Source organism: Tachypleus tridentatus, chromosome 8, assembly GCF_004210375.1.
Source record: "Tachypleus tridentatus isolate NWPU-2018 chromosome 8, ASM421037v1, whole genome shotgun sequence".
Classification (NCBI taxonomy): Eukaryota; Metazoa; Arthropoda; class Merostomata; order Xiphosura; family Limulidae; genus Tachypleus; species Tachypleus tridentatus.
The window spans coordinates 80837479-80862496 of NC_134832.1; the positions used below are offsets into that span (position 1 = coordinate 80837479).

At 30.3% G+C, this 25018-nt stretch overlaps 1 protein-coding gene across 4 annotated transcripts in view; it reads left to right on the top strand.

Moving 5' to 3' along the window:
- Positions 1-652: 652 nt before the first annotated feature.
- LOC143222783 (uncharacterized) overlaps positions 653-25018 on the top strand; it is a 40627-nt gene continuing 16261 nt past the window's right edge. Inside the window, exons 1-6 of one of the 4 annotated variants that reach the window (XM_076449749.1) lie at positions 653-757; positions 1821-2098; positions 5507-5606; positions 6459-6574; positions 9547-9674; positions 10490-11072. In XM_076449749.1, the coding sequence (XP_076305864.1) occupies positions 2041-2098; positions 5507-5606; positions 6459-6574; positions 9547-9674; positions 10490-10525 (438 nt within the window). In that variant the 5' untranslated portion in view covers positions 653-757; positions 1821-2040 and the 3' untranslated portion in view covers positions 10526-11072. Of the gene's footprint in view, positions 758-1820; positions 2099-5474; positions 5607-6458; positions 6575-9546; positions 9675-10489; positions 11073-22449; positions 23426-25018 lie in introns of those variants that run through there. The other 3 variants (XR_013012484.1, XM_076449750.1, XM_076449747.1) reach the window with 3 other exon arrangements.

Genomic DNA, 25018 nt, shown 5'->3' on the forward strand with positions numbered 1-25018 from the left:
AATGCCTCCTTAAATTCTGAAAATGACAAAATAATATACATTTATATCAAGGATAGATTAATATTTACATTAAATATTGCTGTGAGAAAATATTTAAAAAACTACACAACTGATTCTTTGAAATGAAGTAACTTTAATATATTCGTAAAATTAATATTAATGTATTTGGGTTACTTAATAACCAGTGTTTCTTCTCTTACCTAAAGATTTGAATTATTTTTCAATATTGTTTGAAAAAACCTAATATATCTAACAAAACACCAGATCGTCTGACTTCTTTTATTAATTTCTTCTACTCATATTTTGATATTAAAGATCACTCTTCAGGAAACAGTTTTACTGAGAATCTATGTAACAACATATATGTACTGTTTTTCAACTAAATATAAATAATCTAAAATAAATACACAAATAGCAATATAATACAGTCTATGTAGAAACTACGTTAATTACAAATGTTAAAAAATAAATATAATTAATCAATATACTTTCCTTTTCATAATAAGATGTTATTCTAATCATTGTTTTATTTATAATTATTATATAATTGAAAAGTATTTATCGTATAATTCCATACTTTTACTTACTTTTTATTTTTTTATAAGTCTTGTAAACCGTATTCACAATTTTACAATTTGTACGAAGTTAAGCACAAAGATACACAAGTGGCTCTCTCTGCTTTGTTCACCACAGATATTGAAACCAGGTATTCAGAATTGTAAGACATGCCGCTGTGCCGCTATAGTCTCGATAAAAGGTATAAAATATTTTTTTCGAAAAATGATCTTTCGTTTTTTACATTACATTCACAGAAATGAAAAAAACGTGAAATATGGCTCTTTTAGGGTTATAATTTTAATCATTTAATCAAGATATATCCATAAAAAGGTAAACTGACGTATAACGGGCTACTTACGAACTACCTAACATGAAATTAATGTAAATTTATCTTTTTTCCTTAAATTATTCGTTTCACCAGTCGACTCCAAATGACCACAATTTACGCATTTTAGAAAATATATCAAGTTTTTAAGATTGCAATAAACCTAAATTACATAATTAAACATTATTTATATATTTACACAAATTACATGTTAGGTTCCCCGAGAAAAGTCCACTATATACCAGTAAACAGTTTTTGAACTATCTTAAAAATATTTGGAGTTCTAAATTAACTATATTTTCACTTATGGGTGTGTGTTTACTTTTGGCAAAATCACATCGTGCTATCTACTGAGTCTACCAAGGGGAATCGAACCCCTGATTTTAGCATTGTAAATCCGTAGACTAACCGCTGTCCCAGAGGTGAACATATTCAAGTTAATTCTAACATATATACTTATTATCTTTTATGCAATAAGATTAAAAAGTAACGTCAAGTAAAATATTATTTTTGGGAACGTAATATAAATCATACAAGATTATTTTTCGAAAAATATTTGCAATTCTTTTGGCGCCATTTTAATTACTTTGTAGTAAGAATACAGAAAAAAAGCGGTTGTGTAAAACCGGTAGAAATTATGAAAACTCTCACAAAGAATTATACAAAACAAAACGTAAATAAAACTACGAAACTATAAAATAACTAAGTTCCATTTCTATTATAATTACGAGGAAAAGTATGATTAGAATACTGTTTTGAATTAAACAGGACGATATATTGAGTAATTTTATTTATATTTGAATATTTGTAATGTATTAAATTTATATATGGTCTTTCTTATATGTTTATATCATTGAAAAGCATACTTATTTATTTTAGATTACTTATATGCAGTTGAAAAGCAGTATTTGTATGTTTTTCTGTTAAATTTTCTCAGTAAAACCCTGAACAGTTACGTTTGAAGTTACGAAACCGATAGAAGAAATTAATAAAAGAAGCGGCATACCTGCGGATTTACAACGTTGGAAACCTAGTTATAATACCCGTGATGAGCAAAGTGCAGAGAGCCCATTGTGTAGCTTTGGCTTAAATTCAAACAAACAACGTTGTGGTCAAATTTATATATATATTTGTTTCACTAGGATACCACAAAACCAATGACATCCAACCATTCTAAAAGCTTTGAACATGCCGATAAAAGCTCCAAAGAAAAAGGTAAAATATCTCTATTTTTCTTTTGACTATTATTAAAACTACTAGGTTTCAGTCAGAATTCTTCTAACATATTTATTTTACCTGTGGACCCGAGGACAAAATCTCCTCTTCCTCCTCCTCTTTACTAATTCACACCAGTTGAAGTACTTGAATACAAGCAACCAAAGTATGGAATTCAATTTCACTTACTTTTTTTCACCAAATTAAAACACAGAAATGTTTTTAAAGCAATTTCTATTCAAAAGCGGATAAAAGGAATTGGAAAGGAAAACATTTCATATTAATGCAATAATTTCAACGCATAAATTTCCACTTTCGACAACTGAACTTCGTACTCGAAAATATCTAAGAATATCAAAATGAATGTGTAGTTCTGCCTCATGTTCCATGTTTAATTATTATTTTAAATGTTTCATATCAACAATGTATTTTATCCTATATTTCAATCGACGAATAAGATAAAGCAAATTTTAGGTAATACTAAAGGATACATACAATTAAAATGAAAAATTGAAATTTATAAATTTGAATGTATGTGAACTTTTAGTGAAGATTACAAGTATTTTGTTTAAAAATATAAGATTTTCTAATGAAATAATTTTACTAATGATTTGTTTGTGAAAATAGTCTGTTTTGTTACTACCTGAACTGCCTAGACTTTAAACAAGGTGCATTGCAGCTGTGAATAATTAAACCAAAATGAATAATTACACCTCTGATGTAATCAATACCATAATTTATGCTATTAAAGAAGCAATAGTTGGCAAAGCAAGAAATCTTGACCTATGCTTCTGAATTAATAAACTGCAGACAATACTGAAACAACTTCAAACAAATCCTTGACATTACACTTAAACCATTCATTAATACTAAGAAACTTGTATTACTACAACAGTAAGATAAAGGAAAACACTTCTGCCTTTCTTAAGATATATCCAAACCTAACCCTTTCATATTCTGTTGGAAATTTAAATTTATCTCAAAGAACGACAAATCGAACAACACCATAAATAAAATTGAATATAATGCAATAAAATGCAAAGATCTTGCAAAAGATGGAATTAACAACTGAATCCTGAGAAAAACACAACAACTATCTAATAAAATCCTAACCCACTTGGTAACAATTTATAATTTATTATTATCATCATGTATTTGGAAATCAGTTGTTATGGAGGTGATTCTCAAGAAAAATATCTAATTCTGTAAACTACAAACACATTAGCTTTGTGAACACTCTTGGTAAGTTGATGGAGAAATTAATTACAAAGCAGTTAAACACTGACCTAAAAACCAACAATATTATTAACAACATGCAGAATTCAGTCAGAAAATTTAGACAATCTGCTGACCATGTGGTTAGACTTAACAAAACTATCTATCAAGATTTCAACAGAAAGCATAAACCATAACTCCCTTTCTAGGCATCCAAAAGGCCTTTGATATGGTAAGGCACAATGGATTTTGCTATACACTAATTGATAGTCACATACCCATCCATAATGTATAATAGATAAACAGCTTTCTTACCAATACAACAACTGAAGTTCATATCAACAATGACCTCTAGGCTCTTCATGTTTGAAACCAATGTTCCCCAAAGGTCAGCATTAGGCTAAAACTCATACAACCTCTTTGTCCTTTGTCAATAATATCTCATTCTCTTCCCTTAAACCACATACTTGTCTCAGTATGCAACATTTAAGGTCCAAATAGCATTCAGTGCATTATCGTCTTTATGCAAGAAGTGGCACGTAGCCCTCAACCCATCCAAATCCCAAGCTATGTAGTCACACTCTCTTTTTTTTTTTTTTGGAAAATAAAAGTAGGAAAAAGCTTTATAATTTCCAGTTAATCCTTAACAATTCAAGCATTGATCAAGCAGTATATTTCTCATGGCACTCCTGTTTTCTCCAACAGCATAATTATTTTCATTGAATTCAAAATTTCCCACCGTGAGAAAGACTGCTGCATTTCATATTCTGTATTCAAAATTAAATTACATTCTTATGTATTAAGTCAAACAAAACTATTTAATTTTTTGCCACCAATTTTAATAAATAGAAGCTCATTTAAATGTCACTATATTTGCTAGTTTTCGATGTATTTGTCCCCTATAAATAATTAATTCATCATTTTCTTCAGTCCCTAATTAACAATCTTATTCATACAACTTGTGTCAGTTTTTAATTGGATATTTTTGGTACAGCTTTGGTTCCCTCAATCTTCACATCTGCTTTGTCAGTGTTAAATCACCTTTTATATTCAAACCTTCATTTAAACCAGCATTCTTCTTCAGTTTCAGTATTGATCTTTCTTTTTTTCAACAAATTTTCTGTTTCCAGTTTTCTGCTGACCCTGGTGTTTATTACAACATGTAAACTGTGCATGTTTACCCTATTAACCAATTGTATTTATGAATCAGTCACTCATGCTTCAACAACATTAAGCTTCACATTATTTCATCATATTCATGAATCAGTCACTCATGCTTCATTATTTCTTCAAAGCACTAAAAAATCTTAAATCTTAATTTCTTTGCAGCCTTGTTAGTTGTTCAAACAATGTTTTCACAAGTGGGTCAAATAGCAAATTACAGTTTCTGACTGCCCTTAATTACCTTTCAGGCCCCTTCTGGTCATGAAGGTTTTCGAACCAAAATGGCCCATCAGCCAGGTGGTTAGTATGTTTGACTTGTAATCTGAGGGTTGCAGGTTCAAATCCCCATCACACCAAACATGCTTGATTATTCAGCCATGAGGAAATTGTAATGTGATGGTCAATCTCACTATTCATTGGTAAAAGAGTAAGCGTAAGAGTTGGTGGTGATGACAAGGTGCATTCCCTGTAGTCTTATATTGCTAAATTAGGGATGGCTAACACAGCTTTGCATGAAATTAAAAAATTCAAACCAAACCTAAACACCTACGAAAATATTTCGCACGTACACACTGCTTGTTTGTATGATAGGCTGTAGATGCTGAATACATTGTTCTTCAGCACAACTAGTGCATGTGTCTTCAAACTATACATTTATTGCATGGGCATTTGTAGTGATGGTGGTTGTGGATTGTACATGACTGACAAGTGTTTGTAAATTTGAAGATCCATTTGTGGTTCTGCTTTGTGTGAAAGCAAAATTTTAAGGTTTATGTGGGATATCTATCAGACAGTTTTAGGGGCCTGCTGGCACTTTTGGGGCCATTGGCTTCTTTCTGGGTTCCTTCTGATTTTGAGCCCTGATGAGTATACAAATAATGTGAGTGCATATTGAGAATATGTCATGCTAAGTTATAACTTATATTTATTTATTTATTATGTGTGTGTGTGTGTGTGTGTGTATATATATATATGTATTTTGTTTTCATATATATAGAAATCATGTCAGAATTTCAATGCTTTCTTCAGAGAATCTTCTGAGAAAATACAAGAACTTACCATTAAGTTTTCCACATGTTTACAAAACATCAAGAGATTTAGTGAGAATTGAAGAAAAGCTTCTGAGAATGTAAGAACAATGGAATTTTCTTATTTTTAGCATGTTCCATTGAGCTGACTTACAAAAGTAATATTCTCTTTAGTTTAGTTGCATGTAATCTTAAATATAGGTTATATACAATATGAAAAATAAGTTAAGTAATTTCTGCTAAACATATAAGCTGTTATTGTTTTAAGTACTTTAATGCTGCATTTTCAAGTTCCCTTTGTTAATAAAAACTCATTGAATTTGCATGTTTGTGTATTTTTATTTATGAGGAATTTATAACCATTAATACAGATCATCCTAAATTATGAGTTATATACTTGGAAGAAATATTATTTTCAAACATGCTGTTTAAAGTAATTAACCAATGAAAAATTAGTTTTTAGTTTTGTAGAAATGCTTACTAGAAAAATTGTCAGTGAAAGTTTCAGTTTATTATTTGTTTTGTTACTTTACTGTATTTTAATCTTTATTCAAATTTGTGCATTGTGATCTGAAAGACTAATTCTTACTAGTTTTTAATTTCATGTTATCCGCTTCCAGAATTTGTATACATATTACAGCTGTGCTAGAATTTTTATCATTCTTGTGTAACCATACAAATATATTTTTATACAAAGTGATGTTGAAAAGCAATTCAAAATCTGACCTTAATGTTTTCTACCCTAACATTTATATGTAGATAATATTTAACTTAGTTGAAGAATGTTTTTCTAGGTTTCCTGTATTTTACAGATTGAATATGAATATTGAATATAAATAGGTGAAGATATCCTACACATAGTGTAGCCTTAAAATGACTGATAAAAAAAAAATACGTATAACATGATGTTACATGAAGAGTTATAAAAGTTATATATAAATATTTTCCTGTAGTTTGTCTCAGGAAAAGAATGTGTTGTCTCCAGATTGTACAGGATATTGTGTAACTTCAAAACAGAATGGTGAAGTTGTATGGGAAATGCAGGATCTTCACGTGAAAGTAAAGAAAGGTATTGAAAAATCAAGGTTGGATTGTGTATTTTCATAATTTTAGTAGTAAATATATATATATACATAAAACACATTTATTTTGGCTCCAAGACAACAGCTGCAACACAATAGAAAAGATAACAAAAAGAACATCTCAAGCTTTTGTTGTTTTTCTTCAGTATTATAAAGATTAATTTTCATGTCAAACATAAATTCGTAGTTTCCTGTTGCTTCTCAGTGCTTCTTATTGGTAAGTCTTGGGGCTAATTACACAGAAGATTTGGTCTCAATACTTGCAGTGGGTACAGCACAGATAATCCATTGTGCATCTTTGTTTAACAAAAAAAAGTTTCATGTTTCATAAATGACCTAGAAGTTGCTTGTTTTCCATGAACTTGTAATTATAATATATACTTAAAATAATGATTTATTTAATTTTGTAATAACAATACTGTTACTTGCTTTTTTTTAGCAGTGTCTAGGATTAGAAGTAGATCTTAAAAATTAAAGTTAATAAATTTAGATTTTCTTGCTTTGAAGTGTATTGTAGAATACTTTCATCTGAAGAGATTTAAGATATTTTATCCACACTTGATTCTTGATACTGTGTTGGTTCTACACATTGGGTGTAATGGAAATAGATGAAACCTTTTAGGATCAGAAAAAACTAGCAACAAATAAAGAATTTAACTTGCCGAAAAAAAAATGTCCCAAGTTTGAAAGTATCCAGATGTGTCAGTGAGGATGGCAGGAGCAGTAAAAAGAACTGGTTGATTTATTTTGTACTATTTGTATCATTCAGATTCTGAAAACAATGAAATTTGCACTTTGTGCAATTATGTAGTGTGATTATAAAATGCAAAAAAGTGCTTGCAATGAACCTTTACACATTGTTAGATGGATATAAGTTACAACAAAAATAATTAAATCATTTATTCTTTTACTTTTTAGAACTGTTGTATCTTAAACATTTCAGTTGTATATTTTAACATTGTATTTTAATTTGTAAGATTATGATGTAGATGCATTACAGGTTCAGGTATTGGGAAACTGAAATATTTCTATAGCCTACAGTGTCATTGATTACAGCAGATAATGCTGCATGGATAATCACATTTATTTCTCTGGTACTGGCTTTTTTTTTAATGCGGGAATAAAAACAGTTTGAAATAGGTGCACTGCTGTAAACTGGTTAAGTATGTATGTGTTACAAAATTTTCATAAAAATTAGTATTATCAAGGAATGTATGATGGTTTAGTATTCACTGTAAATTGAATTTTCCAACCATTGGCAGGGTGGCTGTTGTTCATGTTGAGAAAAAAAGTTAATAAATACTTACATAATAACAAGGTATTGCCAGAGTAAATTCTGGAGATATTATAACTATCATATTAGGATTTTTTTCACAGGTATGGGTACTTTTCAAAGCTGATTTGTACCAGATTGTCTTGGGGTGCAACTTTAAGTTCTTAGTGCTTTGAACTTGTAATTTAAAGGTTGCAGGTTTGAAGCTTGCTTTTGAGAAAGACATTTTATCTTAATTGCTTCAGTCTACCCAACTGTATAATGGCTACCTGCAGTTAGCTATGATTAACCTGTGTTGGACTAGCATCTCATCAGTATTGACTTCATCACAGGAAACCAGAGGGAAGTGCCAACTTTACATATCTTTTGAAACACAAAAAGAATAAACTTACCTACTTAACTGTGTTTGTTCCTTTTTGATTACATCAAAATGCACCTGCTGTAGATGATTTAACCCTGTCACTATGGGTCACAGGTCAAATGCTATTTCACTGATTTTGTTGATTTGCATTCAAAATTTTATTGAATTACTATTATATGAACTTGTGTAATATTTAATATAATATTAAAATAACACATCTAGATATCAATTTTTGTGAGTTGTGGCATGTTAAATCAGCACTGGTTCAAGTAAGTTGTTTGTGATGTCAAAATAGAAAGTCTGTAGTTGTGTATGAATTAGAAACTAAAGTTATCAATATTGGCAAGCTAGAGTATAGAATAAGAACTTTGTATCTTTCCTACATGCTGAGGTATTGCTTGTGCACTGAATCTAACACAGTGGCCCTGTTCACTTCTTTCTAATTTTGGAAACAGTCTCTTATATACACACATTTCAATACATGACATGTAAATAACTTGTCAAAAGTTTGGAATGTCCCTGTAATTGCTTTCTCAGCCATTTCAAGCAGGTAGTTTGTGTCTTTATTTTACTCAAAATTACATATTTTTTTTAGACTCAAATACAGATTAGTTAATAAGCTTCATCAGTTATAGTGGAATTCTGTGATATTGATATGGTTATTTATGATTTTTTGGTTATTTAAAATGTATATATATATATATATATATATATATAAAATATTTAAAAAAATCATTTCCTCCACATGCAAACTTTGAATAGGCTTAGCAATCTATTGCAAGCAGTAAAGGTTCTAACTAGAAGATATAATATTTTGCTACAGTTAGTTTATTTACTGTGCTATATTTTAAGAAAAATAAATTTAAGAGCTTGTTTGTAAGTAGTGGTAATCAGTTTTATATATATATATATATATATATGTAATGCACAATAATTGAAATGTGACTGTATTTTAGCAAATATTAGTCCCTTGAAGCACAACAAAGACAGGTCAGGTTTTTATCAACTTTTTGTGTACAAAAACCTTCCAATCTTTACTTAACATTTATCAAATTATGTGAAGGTATACATAACTGCATCAAACATTATAGTATCAATACTTGTATATATTGTACCAAAAGCATCACAAAAGGGTTAACAAACATATTCTGGTAGAATATAAAAATTACAGTATGCTCTAAATTGCTACTTGCCATATGTTTGTATAATTTGCCTGTAACTTCATATGCAAGTAGTTTTAATTTGAGGCCTTATTATATTTGACAGTCTTTAGATAAATGTTCTATATATCTAAAGAAGATATAACAAGCTATATCTTGTTGTAGAAGATTCTGATATGCATTTGGATGAAGTGTACTTAAGACTCCCACATCGACTTAAATCAATATCTTCAATGTCTGATCAGACACAGTTACTCAACAGCTCTCAAACTAAGGACAGTACTGAAACACTGGTGAGTTGTATATGTTTCAGTATGCTCCTTTGGCATAATTTTCCTTGAAGGATCATTTACCATTAGTGTAGAAATTTTTTTGAGGTAGTTTATTTAGTACTGAAATAATAATATTTCAGTAAGATAATATATTCCAGTGCACACCCTGTTTGGAAACTTTCTAGCATAGTTTTTATTATACGTGTATGTACTTCAAACTAACTTTCACTAACGTAAATTCTTATGAGACTCAAAAGTTTTAAGGGTTAAAAAGTGAAATTTATTATGCATTTTACCTGTATACTTAGAATATCTTAAGTTTTAACAGGATAGTGTTATATTACAACTATTAACAACAAAGATTATCTTGCATGAAAACTGTTTATTGTAACTGAAATATTCACTTTATGTTACATCCTGTACAAAGTGAGCCACAGTTAGTACCAAATGCCAATATGAGTTATTTTGCTTCTTACCTTTCTCAGACTGATTGTGGTTGACTATTATGTTAGTTAATGATTCATCAGTTACAGATAGCATTGCAAATTTTGTAGTTACAAGAAACACTTCAAATATTTCAGAAGACAAAACGCATACACATTAAACATATTTTCCATTTGTGCTGATAATAACTATTTATTTATATAAATATGATGATAGTGTTATTATTATTCTTGAAAAGATGAAAAATTACTACTGACACATAGTAGAAAACCATGTTTAAATTATTATGATTTAGAAAATCAACATTAAAGTTTAACCTATAAAACCTATACTTAAGTTAATTAAATTTTTGTTTTTTGTATTTAATTACTTTATATTTTTTTAAATTTCAGACAAGCACATTTGTATTAGCTAGCACCTATCAGTGAAAAAAAATGCAAGTCACTGCACACTGTTTTGTGGTGAAATCTATTTCTCTGATAATCATTGACTGAGGATTACTTCCATTGATAAAAAGATTCCAGATGTACTAAACCTAGTTAAATGAAGGATACATAAACTACCTTTTTTCAGACCTTTTACCATGTATGTAATGAATTGGGCAGTCATTTCTTTAAAGGAGACAGTGATTTTATGTTCAATGTAAAAGTTGTAATTTTTAGTGAATTGAAAAGGGCCATTTGTTAATGATATTTATGATTGTTGTAAGTGGTGGTACCACAAACAAGAACAGTTGTGATGCTGCAACATTGTATCACCTGAAATCCAATATAATTTTCAGTAGAAATGCAAAAAATACTTAAATACAGATGACTGAGGCATGATACAAATTTTTACTGCATACATGTGATTTGACTAATATGTAATTTTTAATTTATTCTAAAAGCTCTAATTTCAAAATAACAGTAAACACCACTGAATTATTGTGCTTAGCATAGATAAGTCTGGTTTAAGAAGTACAAAGAAAAGTTAACTTTTTTTTTTCATCGACCTCCATTTGAGAAAGTGTTTATCATAACTATCTCGTTTTGACTTTAATCTTTTGAGTTAATGGAGGTATCTAAATTATTCTATCTTCATTACTTCTGTATTTACAGTAATATGAAAAAAAATATGTACCATAATTTTTCCTCTGTTGATGTTAATCTTGTGACTTATGACAGTATTCTTCTATCTGTAAACCTGAAACAGTGATATATGTATCAGACATGTGTTGTATGTGAATTTTGGAAGGAAACAATTTCTTTTCTTTCTCTTTTCTAAGAATACTACAATATTGTCATATATAAACCAAAGATAATTTTTCTTAATTTATGTATATAAGTTTTAATATTCTATTTTAGCATGACAGAAATAAATGTGTGTTTGGAAGAATAGTCTTATCTGTGACATGATCTTATTTATAATTTTTGAAGAAAAAAAAAGTCAAAGTTTGTCACAATTTTCATTTGTGGACAAAGTTTGTGAAAAAGGAAAATGTACAGTATTTACTTTAGCAACTCTGGTAGATGTTAAACACTAATGTGTAACAAAGGCAAAATACATACAAGTAATTATTCAATACTGTAAAGAAAACAAAGGAAATAGATGGTATTTGTTTTTCTTAATCACCTTCATGTACATGAGCTATAAAAGAAAATGGGCATGCAAGATGGTAAATTTGCTGTGTAGTGGTTGAAAACCAGATAAAAATTTAACGTGAAAGTTGTTACACTGTAATGGAACTATCATAGAGTATATTTGCAGAAATGAACTTATCTGTTGTTGTTATGTTATTTTTTTCAGTGTGTATCAAGTCCAACCTAAGTCCATTTGTGCAGTTTTTTATCAGTTTATGGCTATTTTTGTTACTTTCCATCAATGTTTTTATGTTAGTGTGGTCTTTAAGTAACTAATCTTCAGTCTTCATGATGTTCAGGGATGAAGCTAGCATAATTCTGAGGGGAAAAAACTTTCAAAAACATTTTTTTAAAACCTATTAAATTTTAGATCTTTTATTTTTAGGCCTCTATTGTAAAGATGTTAATTTCATGAATAATAGCATAAAATAATAATTTTCTTCACAGTGTGTTCTTTCAAACTTTGTATTTCTGTCATAAAGCTTATTGTCAAATAAGTTGTGAAACTTTGATACAAATAGGGCATTTATGGTGTAATTGTGAACTTGTGTAATTGGCTCTGGTCCTGCATACAATCATTAAATTGTTGCATTGTTGCAGCTACCACTGTAACAAGGCTTTGTTGTTTAGTCTTGCCAATTTAAGGGGAAAATGCATCTGTTACATGAACCCTGTTTGGGCAGTCAGAGATCTTGATAGTCTTTTTCCACTAGATTTCAAACATTTGGTCCTTATATCAATTATGTAATCTCCATTTCCAATATGGAAATTCTATGTTCTTTTCACCTATTTATAATGGGTTTCACTCATGCATCTCCACACAGAGTTTTTTGCCTTATTTTCCGAGCAGTTTGTCTAATGTCTGGACTTTCACTAGACCTTGCCTCTTGCTTTATGGTCCACCATTTGCTGTACAGTCCATTAAATTTAGAAGGATAAGACATTTTACAAATTGAATGTTTATATTATTATCTATAATTATTTGAATTCCTTAAAATATGCTTATTTAGATGAGTTAATGCAAAGTTATGTTGTGATTCATAATTAGTCTGTTGTTTCTTCTATATCATTCAAATAAACTTTACACGGTATGTCCTTCATTAGTTTTAAGTATGTTATTTCATTACCTTTGTATCATCATTCAATTGATAATTGTTTTCTTTTCTTGATTTGGGTGGAATCTTTGAACTGGGGCCTACACAAACTTCTCCCAGCATTCTGCCTATTTTCTGTTCAGTTTCTTTCTTAGGTTATCGTTGTTCTTCATTGTTCAGTAAGGTTTAACAAGTTTTCATACTTTTCATTTTACTGTAGTTCTACTTTAGATTTCCTTGTTATTTCTGTTCACTTGGAGTTGGAGCTGGAAAAGAGTAGCATAGCTTGGATAACTTCTATCAGTGTCACTGTGTGTTGGAAAGATAATCATTCATCAAGCACACAGCTTTGGAATAATAGTACTACCAGTAGCATTTACTTCATACGATGAAATACCTACTAACTTCACTTCAGCATGTACTTTATACATTGCATATTAAACAATGTGGCATGATATTACTTGTCTCATATTTATAAAAGTTATAACTTTCCTATACTAAAAATGTATTTCCAATAGGTACTTCTCACAAGATTAACTATTCTTGTTCACTGCTAATCTCTATAAGAAAACGTTTATGCAGACCATAAGCCTTCAGCTCCCCCTTCCATTGGATTTAAGTGGTTCCAACATGTCCTCATGCAAATTTTAATGCTCTGTCTCTCTACCAATAGGAACATAGTAATCTCCCATGATGCATGTGAACTCCCTCTATGCACCTCTACCAAACTGAAAGTAGAGAAGTAGTAGAAACCAGGATTGAGCTGGCCAATAAGGAGCAATCAGAAGGACCTAACTCTGAATTGGTAAAGATGAGAGAAATCACTCTTGAAAGTAAGAGTACAAAATACAAAATGGAAGGTTAAGAGATATAATGAAGGAATCTATGTAGGAAGAATCTCAAAAGACAAAGCCACTCGAAAACAAGAGGATCAAGAGACCACTACGATGAAAAGAATGTGTTGGGACAAGGGAAACTGCAATTCGGAACACGAGGTAAAGATATGAATATTCTGAAAGTGGGCCTAAAAACAGCAGATCTAATATGTCAAAAAACGAAGTGTGAACAGGTGTTACCCATAGGAGCAACACCCACAAAAAGATGGAGAAGAGAAGAAAAGGAACATACCATAAAACCCTATTAATTAGGAACAGGAAATCACCCAGCACTGTCACATTAACTACTTACCCAAAAGTAAAGAAGTCACGTGAGGAGGAAATGTTAAACTAAGGTATAATTGAAAGCCCACAGAAGGAAAGGCTAGTAAGTGCCCAAATACAAAAGGTACAGATCAGAAGGCATGTATATAATATTCTGAAAAATTTGCCTGAAAATGTGTTGTAACAGAGGTGTAGCACATACTGCAATATAAGTATGGAAGGCATTCCATGATAAAGTCAGGGAGAACTGACAGTTTTAGGATACTTGAAACTGGGTTCAACCATTTGATAGGGAAAGTAAGAAATAGTGAATACAGGTAGAATAAACATGTCTCCTAGGAAGCAATACACAAAATTAAATTACTGGTATGAAGAGTAAGTTATAAAAGAAACAATATTATTGGTAAAAAATATAATATGGATATTAACCAAACCAAACGTATAAACTATATGGAAAAGCCAAATGAGATAGTCAGTGCAGTGAAAAATGGTATTTGGAAGGTATGTTATATGACAGGGGTGGCCAAACTGCAGGTCACATTAATATGTTGGCTGAACTCCTATTTTGCATCAAAATTAATATAAAAATTTTTCAAGCTTTATAATTATTTACCGCGTATAAACTGAGAGTCCACTGGATTAAAACGTAAGTTTAATGTTCATGGTGAGTAAATATATTTAAGAATTTAAATCCTAATTTTAATGCTAGATTTGAGTCGGGGGATTAAAGAAATTTTGGATCAGCAAGGATAACAGAGGAATTGTGCTGGAGAATCAGTAATTGTACAAGCGGGTGCTGACAATGTTAGTTTTAGTGGGCGTGGCTTGTGATTGTGGTAGGTGTGGCTGTGTTGCAGGCAGTGAAATTAGCAGAGTGTTAGTGTGATACTGTAATATTTGTTCATGTCTTGTGTCTCTCAAACATCTAAAGTTTATCGGACATGGCTCTTACATTAAGCTAGTTTAACCACTCCTGCTATATAACATTGAGTTAATGAAAAACCTATAATTGTAGTACATATGAACCTATCCATGAAACTACAGGAAACTAATTAAGGGTAAATTATAAATTAATTTAATAGAAAAAAAGGGTAAAGTGGAAACTAAATGAAATGAATGGTAATAATTATAAAGTGGAGCTAAAAGAAAGTAAGCAACAATAAAAGCATAAACTGTAAAAACAAAATGAAAAAGCATTATAGAAAATGAACACTATATGATGTAGTGGTGAAGAAAAATTGGAACCAAAGTACATATTAATTCATCAATAAAACCATTGGTAAGCCAATAAATGATGCAGTAATGAAATTGAATCAAACAAAGCAGTGAACAGAAATAACAAGGAAATCTAAAGTAGAACTACAGTAAAATGAAAAGTATGAAAACTTGTTAAACCTTACTGAACAATGAAGAACAACGATAACCTAAGAAAGAAACTGAACAGAAAATAGGCAGAATGCTGGGAGAAGTTTGTGTAGGCCCCAGTTCAAAGATTCCACCCAAATCAAGAAAAGAAAACAATTATCAATTGAATGATGATGCAAAGGTAATGAAATAACATACTTAAAACTAATGAAGGACATACCGTGTCAAGTTTATTTGAATGATATAGAAGAAACAACAGACTAATTATGAATCACAACATAACTTTGCATTAACTCATCTAAATAAGCATATTTTAAGGAATTCAAATAATTATAGATAATAATATAAACATTCAATTTGTAAAATGTCTTATCCTTCTAAATTTAATGGACTGTACAGCAAATGGTGGACCATGAAGCAAGAGGCAAGGTCTAGTGAAAGCCCAGACATTAGACAAACTGCTCGGAAAATAAGGCAAAAACTCTGTGTGGAGATGCATGAGTGAAAGCCATTATAAATAGGTGAAAAGAACATAGAATTTCCATATTGGAAATGGAGATTACATAATTGATATAAGGACCAAATGTTTGAAATCTAGTGGAAAAAGACTATCAAGATCTCTGACTGCCCAAACAGGGTTCATGTAACAGGTGCATTTTCCCCTTAAATTGGCAAGACTAAACAACAAAGCCTTGTTACAGTGGTAGCTGCAACAATGCAACAATTTAATGATTGTATGCAGGACCAGAGCCAATTACACAAGTTCACAATTACACCATAAATGCCCTATTTGTATCAAAGTTTCACAACTTATTTGACAATAAGCTTTATGACAGAAATACAAAGTTTGAAAGAACACACTGTGAAGAAAATTATTATTTTATGCTATTATTCATGAAATTAACATCTTTACAATAGAGGCCTAAAAATAAAAGATCTAAAATTTAATAGGTTTTAAAAAAATGTTTTTGAAAGTTTTTTCCCCTCAGAATTATGCTAGCTTCATCCCTGAACATCATGAAGACTGAAGATTAGTTACTTAAAGACCACACTAACATAAAAACATTGATGGAAAGTAACAAAAATAGCCATAAACTGATAAAAACTGCACAAATGGACTTAGGTTGGACTTGATACACACTGAAAAAAATAACATAACAACAACAGATAAGTTCATTTCTGCAAATATACTCTATGATAGTTCCATTACAGTGTAACAACTTTCACGTTATATTTTTATCTGGTTTTCAACCACTACACAGCAAATTTACCATCTTGCATGCCCATTTTCTTTTATAGCTCATGTACATGAAGGTGATTAAGAAAAACAAATACCATCTATTTCCTTTGTTTTCTTTACAGTATTGAATAATTACTTGTATGTATTTTGCCTTTGTTACACATTAGTGTTTAACATCTACCAGAGTTGCTAAAGTAAATACTGTACATTTTCCTTTTTCACAAACTTTGTCCACAAATGAAAATTGTGACAAACTTTGACTTTTTTTTTCTTCAAAAATTATAAATAAGATCATGTCACAGATAAGACTATTCTTCCAAACACACATTTATTTCTGTCATGCTAAAATAGAATATTAAAACTTATATACATAAATTAAGAAAAATTATCTTTGGTTTATATATGACAATATTGTAGTATTCTTAGAAAAGAGAAAGAAAAGAAATTGTTTCCTTCCAAAATTCACATACAACACATGTCTGATACATATATCACTGTTTCAGGTTTACAGATAGAAGAATACTGTCATAAGTCACAAGATTAACATCAACAGAGGAAAAATTATGGTACATATTTTTTTTTCATATTACTGTAAATACAGAAGTAATGAAGATAGAATAATTTAGATACCTCCATTAACTCAAAAGATTAAAGTCAAAACGAGATAGTTATGATAAACACTTTCTCAAATGGAGGTCGATGAAAAAAAAAGTTAACTTTTCTTTGTACTTCTTAAACCAGACTTATCTATGCTAAGCACAATAATTCAGTGGTGTTTACTGTTATTTTGAAATTAGAGCTTTTAGAATAAATTAAAAATTACATATTAGTCAAATCACATGTATGCAGTAAAAATTTGTATCATGCCTCAGTCATCTGTATTTAAGTATTTTTTGCATTTCTACTGAAAATTATATTGGATTTCAGGTGATACAATGTTGCAGCATCACAACTGTTCTTGTTTGTGGTACCACCACTTACAACAATCATAAATATCATTAACAAATGGCCCTTTTCAATTCACTAAAAATTACAACTTTTACATTGAACATAAAATCAAATCACTGTCTCCTTTAAAGAAATGACTGCCCAATTCATTACATACATGGTAAAAGGTCTGAAAAAAGGTAGTTTATGTATTCTTCATTTAACTAGGTTTAGTACATCTGGAATCTTTTATCAATGGAAGTAATCCTCAGTCAATGATTATCAGAGAAATAGATTTCACCACAAAGCAGTGTGCAGTGACTTGCATTTTTTTTCACTGATAGGTGCTAGCTAATACAAATGTGCTTGTCTGAAATTAAAAAATATAAAGTAATTAAATACAAAAAACAAAAATTTAATTAACTTAAGTATAGGTTTTATAGGTTAAACTTTAATGTTGATTTTCTAAATCATAATAATTTAAACATGGTTTTCTACTATGTGTCAGTAGTAATTTTTCATCTTTTCAAGAATAATAATAACACTATCATCATATTTATATAAATAAATAGTTATTATCAGCACAAATGGAAAATATGTTTAATGTGTATGCGTTTTGTCTTCTGAAATATTTGAAGTGTTTCTTGTAACTACAAAATTTGCAATGCTATCTGTAACTGATGAATCATTAACTAACATAATAGTCAACCACAATCAATCTGAGGAAAGTAAGAAGCAAAATAACTCATATTGGCATTTGGTACTAACTGTGGCTCACTTTGTACAGGATGTAACATAAAGTGAATATTTCAGTTACAATAAACAGTTTTCATGCAAGATAATCTTTGTTGTTAATAGTTGTAATATAACACTATCCTGTTAAAACTTAAGATATTCTAAGTATACAGGTAAAATGCATAATAAATTTCACTTTTTTAATCCTTAAAACTTTTGAGTCTCATAAGAATTTACGTTATCGTGAAAGTTAGTTTGAAGTACATACACGTATAATAAAAACTATGCTAGAAAGTTTCCAAACAGGGTGTGCACTGGAATATATTATCTTACTGAAATATTATTATTTCATTACTAAATAAACTACCTCAAAAAAAATTTCTACACTAATGATAAATGATCCTTCAAGGAAAATTATGCCAAAGGAGCATACTGAAACATATACAACTCACCAGTGTTTCAGTACTGTCCTTAGTGTGAGAGCTGTTGAGCAACTGTGTCTGATCAGACATTGAAGATATTGATTTAAGTCGATGTGAGAGTTTTAAGTACACTTCATCCAAATGCATATCAGAATCTTCTACAACAAGATATAGCTTGTTATATCTTCTTTAGATATATAGAACATTTATCTAAAGACTGTCAAATATAATAAGGCCTCAAATTAAAACTACTTGCATATGAAGTTACAGGCAAATTATACAAACATATGGCAAGTAGCAACTTAGAGCATACTGTAATTTTTATATTCTACCACAATATGTTTGTTAACCCTTTTGTGATGCTTTTGGTACAATATATACAAGTATTGATACTATTATGTTTGATGCAGTTATGTATACCTTCACATAATTTGATAAATGTTAAGTAAAGATTGGAAGGTTTTTGTACACAAAAAGTTGATAAAAGCCTGACCTGTCTTTGTTGTGCTTCAAGGGACTAATATTTGGTAAAATACAGTCACATTTCAATTATTGTGCATTACATATATATATATGTATGCAGACACACACACACACACTGATTACCACTACTTACAAACAAGCTCTTAAATTTATTTTTCTTAAAATATAGCACAGTAAATAAACTAACTGTAGCAAAATATTATATCTTCTAGTTAGAACCTTTACTGCTTGCCATAGATTGCTAAGCCTATTCAAAGTTTGCCTGTGGAGGAAATGATTTTTTTAAATATTTTATATATATATATACATTTTAAATAATCAAAAAATCATAAATAACTATATCAATATCACAGAATTCCACTATAACTGATGAAGCTTATTAACTAATCTGTATTTGAGTCTAAAAAAATATGTAATTTTGAGTAAAATAAAGACACAAACTACCTGCTTGAAATGGCTGAGAAAGCAATTACAGGGACATTCCAAACTTTTGACAAGTTATTTACATGTCATGTATTGAAACGTGTGTATATAAGAGACTGTTTCCAAAATTAGAAAGAGGTGAACAGGGCCACTGTGTTAGATTCAGTGCACAAGCAATACCTCATCATGTAGGAAAGATACAAAGTTCTTATTCTATACTCTAGCTTGCCAATATTGATAACTTTAGTTTCTAATTCATACACAACTACAGACTTTCTATTTTGACATCACAAACATCTTACTTGAACCAGTGCTGATTTAACATGCCACAACTCACAAAAATTGATATCTAGATGTGTTATTTTAATATTATATTAAATATTACACAAGTTCATATAATAGTAATTCAATAAAATTTTGAATGCAAATGAACAAAATCAGTGAAATAGCATTTGACCTGTGACCCATAGTGACAGGGTTAAATCATCTACAGCAGGTGCATTTTGATGTAATTAAAAAAGGAACAAACACAGTAAAGTAGGTAAGTTTATTCTTTTTGTGTTTCAAAAGATATGTAAAGTTGGTACTTCCCTCTGGTTTCCTGTGATGAAGTCTATACTGATGAGATGCTAGTCCAACACAGGTTAATCCTAGCTAACGGCAGGTAGCCATTATACAGCTGGGTAGACTGAAGCAATTAAGATAAAATGTCTTTCTCAAGGGCAAGCTTCAAACCTGCAACCTTTAAATTACAAGTTCAAAGCACTAAGAACTTAACAAAGTTGCACCCCAAGACAATCTGGTACAAATCAGCTTTGAAAAGTACCCATACATGTGAAAAAAATCCTAATATGATAGTTATAATATCTCCAGAATTTACTCTGGTAATACCTTGTTATTTTGTAAGTATTTATTAACTTTTTTTCTCAATATGAACAACAGCCACCCTGCCAATGATTGGAAAATTCAATTTACAGTGAATACTAAACCATCATACATTCCTTGATAATACTAATGTTCATGAAAATTTTGTAACACATACATACTTAACCAGTTTACAGCAATGCATCTATTTCAAACTGTTTTTTATTCCCGCATTAAAAAAAAGCCAGTACCAGAGAAATAAATGTGATTATCCATGCAGCATTATCTGCTGTAATCAATGACACTGTAGGCTATAGAAATATTTCAGTTTTCCAATATCTGAACCTGTAGTGCATCTACATCATAATCTTACAAATTAAAATACAATGTTAAAATATACAACTGAAATGTTTAAGATACAACAATTCTAAAAAGTAAAAGAATAAATGATTTAACTATTTTTGTTGGAACTTATATCCATCTAACAATGTGTAAAGGTTCATTGCAAGCACTTTTTTGCATTTTATAATCACACTACATAATTGCACAAAGTGCAAATTTCATTGTTTTCAGAATCTGAATGATACAAATAGTACAAAATAAATCAACCAGTTCTTTTTACTGCTCCTGCCATCCTCACTGACACATCTGGTTACTTTCAAACTTGGGACATTTTTTTTTCGGCAAGTTAAATTCTTTATTTGTTGCTAGTTTTTTCTGATCCTAAAAGGTTTCATCTATTTCCATTACACCCAATGTGTAGAACCAACACAATATCAAGAATCAAGTGTGGATAAAATATCTTAAATCTCTTCAGATGAAAGTATTCTTCAAAGCAAGAAAATCTAAATTTATTAACTTTAATTTTTAAGATCTACTTCTAATCCTAGACACTGCTTAAAAAAAGCAAGTAACAGTATTGTTATTACAAAATTAAATAAATCATTATTTTAAGTATATATTATAATTACAAGTTCATGGAAAACAAGCAACTTCTAGGTCATTTATGAAACATGAAACTTTTTTTTTGTTAAACAAAGATGCACAATGGATTATCTGTGCTGTACCCACTGCAAGTATTGAGACCAAATCTTTTGTGTAATTAGCCCTGAGACTTACCAATAGAAGCACTGAGAAGTAACAGGAAACTACGAATTTATGTTTGACATGAACATTAATCTTTATAATACTAAACAAAAGCTTGAGATGTTCTTTTTGTTATCTATTCTATTGTTCATGAAAATTTTGTAACACATACATACTATGTATTATTTTGGTTGAAAATATTCAAACTAGTCAAGTAGCTTAATGGCGAGTGACAAGCTGAGGTGAGATTGATATATGTTAGTAATTGACGGTGTGATACAAACATTGCAACTTAACAAGTTTAATTGACAGATGGTTTACATTTGCAACTGTTACTTGCCATATAAAAGTAAAATCATTTAGAATGAGAAAAAAGTATTAGACAATTTAACCTATTGCCATTAAAACTCACTGTGCAAACACATAAAAAACATTTTTGAACAGTTCTAAGTAAAATGGTTATCTTAACATTTTTAGTAGCTTTGCGCATAGTTAAAAAGAAAACAACTATCATTTTTCCCTATATCCTTTTCCAGCCATTTTTTACTCTAAGTAGCGTCACTGTGGAGTGTAGGTGTTACAGTAAATTGTGAATGAAAGTGGAAAAGAATATGCCATATACATTACAGTTGCTATACCTAGTATTAAGGAGGTCTTTCGTGATACCAAGACTTTTCAGTTTGGCTGGTATATGGAGATCTAGCAGTTCTTGAAACATACTGTGCAAATGACTGAACAATAACTGAGTGGTATGCACTAGATTCAGTTGATATTTATCAGTTTTAACTTAGTTATTTGCCTTTAAAACTAAGGTTAGGATTAATCAATATAACACTGTTTATATAAATAAATATTTATCTTCTCTCATAAAATTCATTTCTGTGTAAATGTATTACGACGTATTCATTATTTGTAATAATTGCTTTTATTCCAGTGACCTGTGGAAAGAATCGACGTCTTCGAAAAAGTCACCCAATAAGCGACTTCAGGTCTTTACAAGATCTGCCAAAAGTGCCATCAAAGTTATCTTCAGCAGGGAACATATCTGCAGACCAAATGATGAGGAAAGACGGCAAAATCCACACAGGTCGAGAAAATCATATTGTTTAATGAGAAGGCTGAGAATTCCCACGTGCTTCAGAAGGAAGAAAGAATGTACTGACAACCAGACCGACTCTGTGTGTCACAACTCGTAAGTACGAGGATTTAAGTAGGATACCAAATTTTTATACTGCACATACTGAACGCAAACTATTGAATTACAGGAAACAAGTTGTAATAAATAAATTGTAACTGTTCAAATTTTGTTCAGGCCATGACCTAACTGGCCTTATTGCTTCTTAGGATTCTCTTAGAAACATAAATTTTGACTATACATATATGCACATATATATACACATATGTACAGTTTAGACGAATATTAAACACAAAAGCTGTGAGTATAAGTGGATTTGTGGAGAACGTTGCGTGCCTTTTGTATATTTTTCTTATACAAGTGGAAGTTGTACTGACTGTTTAGCTATACTTTACCTGGTGAAATAACGGTAATTTCTTAGTGGTCAGTTTAGTACATAAAATGGTTATTTACCCAATAATCTTTATATGATCCACAAAGTGGCATCAGTATTATTAACATGGACTTTTTCGAGGCAATACTTATCTGAAAGAACTACAAATGAGATTTAATGTCTGGAGGAAGTTTAACTTGAACTTCCAGTGGGTGTTTAATGTTTCAAAATTTCGTACATTTTAACACAACTATTGTCTGGTTAAAAATTGAGAGCTCATAATTTTCCAAACAATGGCAGGTCACAATCATCTTATCTTTCCTAATTTTAAACAACTGACCAACCACTCAGAAGCACCCACTGCAATAACATACTTTATCGAACTCCTAGAGCAAGAACTGAGTTTCATTCATGATACTGGGCAAAACGGAAATAACGGACTGTATTTAGCTGCTCTGTGGATTGAATTTTAGACATAAAAAAGTGCAACCAAACACACTGAATATTATCCACTGCTGGACTGTCCTATTAGAAGATATTAGAATAAATTAATGTTTAAGTTTAACTTCAGTAAAGATCTGTTACAAAGAAGCATGTTGTTTTTTCAGATATGAAAAATACAATAGTTTTGACATCACTTTGGATGATCTATGATTATTAATTTAATATTCATTTTATGGCAAAGCTTAAATTGTATGGAGTTTGTATATTATACATGTCAGTGGAACTTTTTTAACAACCATGTCGTATTTTTTATGTTTGTTACTATCATTCACTTGATATAACAGTAATTGAAAGTTTTAACTTTTTCATCCATGTTAATATAAAAGGAAAATGCCAATCTGTACATTAACTTATTTATTCACATGACGAATTAAACCACATTTCAGTCATCCTACGTCTGAGGAATCTAAAAAAATTCCCTACCTCTTACCGTTAATTTCAAAATACAACAACAACAACTTTAACTGGTGATGGTACCATGTTAAAGGTTCAAACGATATAGTTATTGAAAGTCAGAATTTACTTCATGTCGAAGTTGTTGTTATTGTATTTTGAAATCAATTATGTGGTCTAACAAATTTGTTACTAAATATCAAGGCAAAGCTTGTTTAGACGCTATATAATATTTTATCAATCAGTTATTTTTTGATTTTAGGAGAAAGTAAAAATCACCTGTATTAACTGATTTTGAAATGATAGATGTTTGATATCGTAACTGAAACGATTTTATCTTAAAGTTTTTAAATTTCCTTTATTAGTCCTACCTTTTCAGCTAAGTAAAGGAATTTCCCAAAATAAAGTTTGTACAATAGCTATGTTGGGCACAGTGCAGAGAACCCCTTGTTAAGATTAAATACGCACACACACACAGAGATTTACACCGAACTGTCGTAAAATAAATTAATTTATGTTTTAGCATAAAGTATATGGGAGTTAGTCACTGAATAACACCCACCAACAACTGTTTCACCCACGAGTGGCACAGCGATATGTTTGCGGGCTCACACCGCTAAAAATTGGGTTTTGATATTCGTAATCGGTCAAGCACAAATAGCCCATTGTGTATCTGTGCTTTAATCCAAATAAAGAATCCAACTCTTAAAACTTTATTTTCTGACTGAATAAGTGTAATTTGACTTTCACCCACAGCCTTAAAGATTGAAGTATCTTCTTATGGCAGTGAGACATAAACAATATTATCTCGATCCAAACAAAAAGACAATTAAAAATGTACAAAAAAGTTCATCGACCATCGTTTATTCGCCATCTGGGTCTTCCAACAGCGTTTTTCTCATTAAACATAATATCTCTGTGTGTGTGTGTGTGTGTGTGTGTGTGTGTGTGTGTATATATGTATGGAATTGATGTCACTTCTATAGACTTTCCTTGCCATCCACCTCAATATTTTCAATGGGGTTGAGTTCGGGTGAACACGTTGGATGGTCCAAAAGAATCACGTTATTCACCATGAAAAAGTCCTCTGTCCTGTGG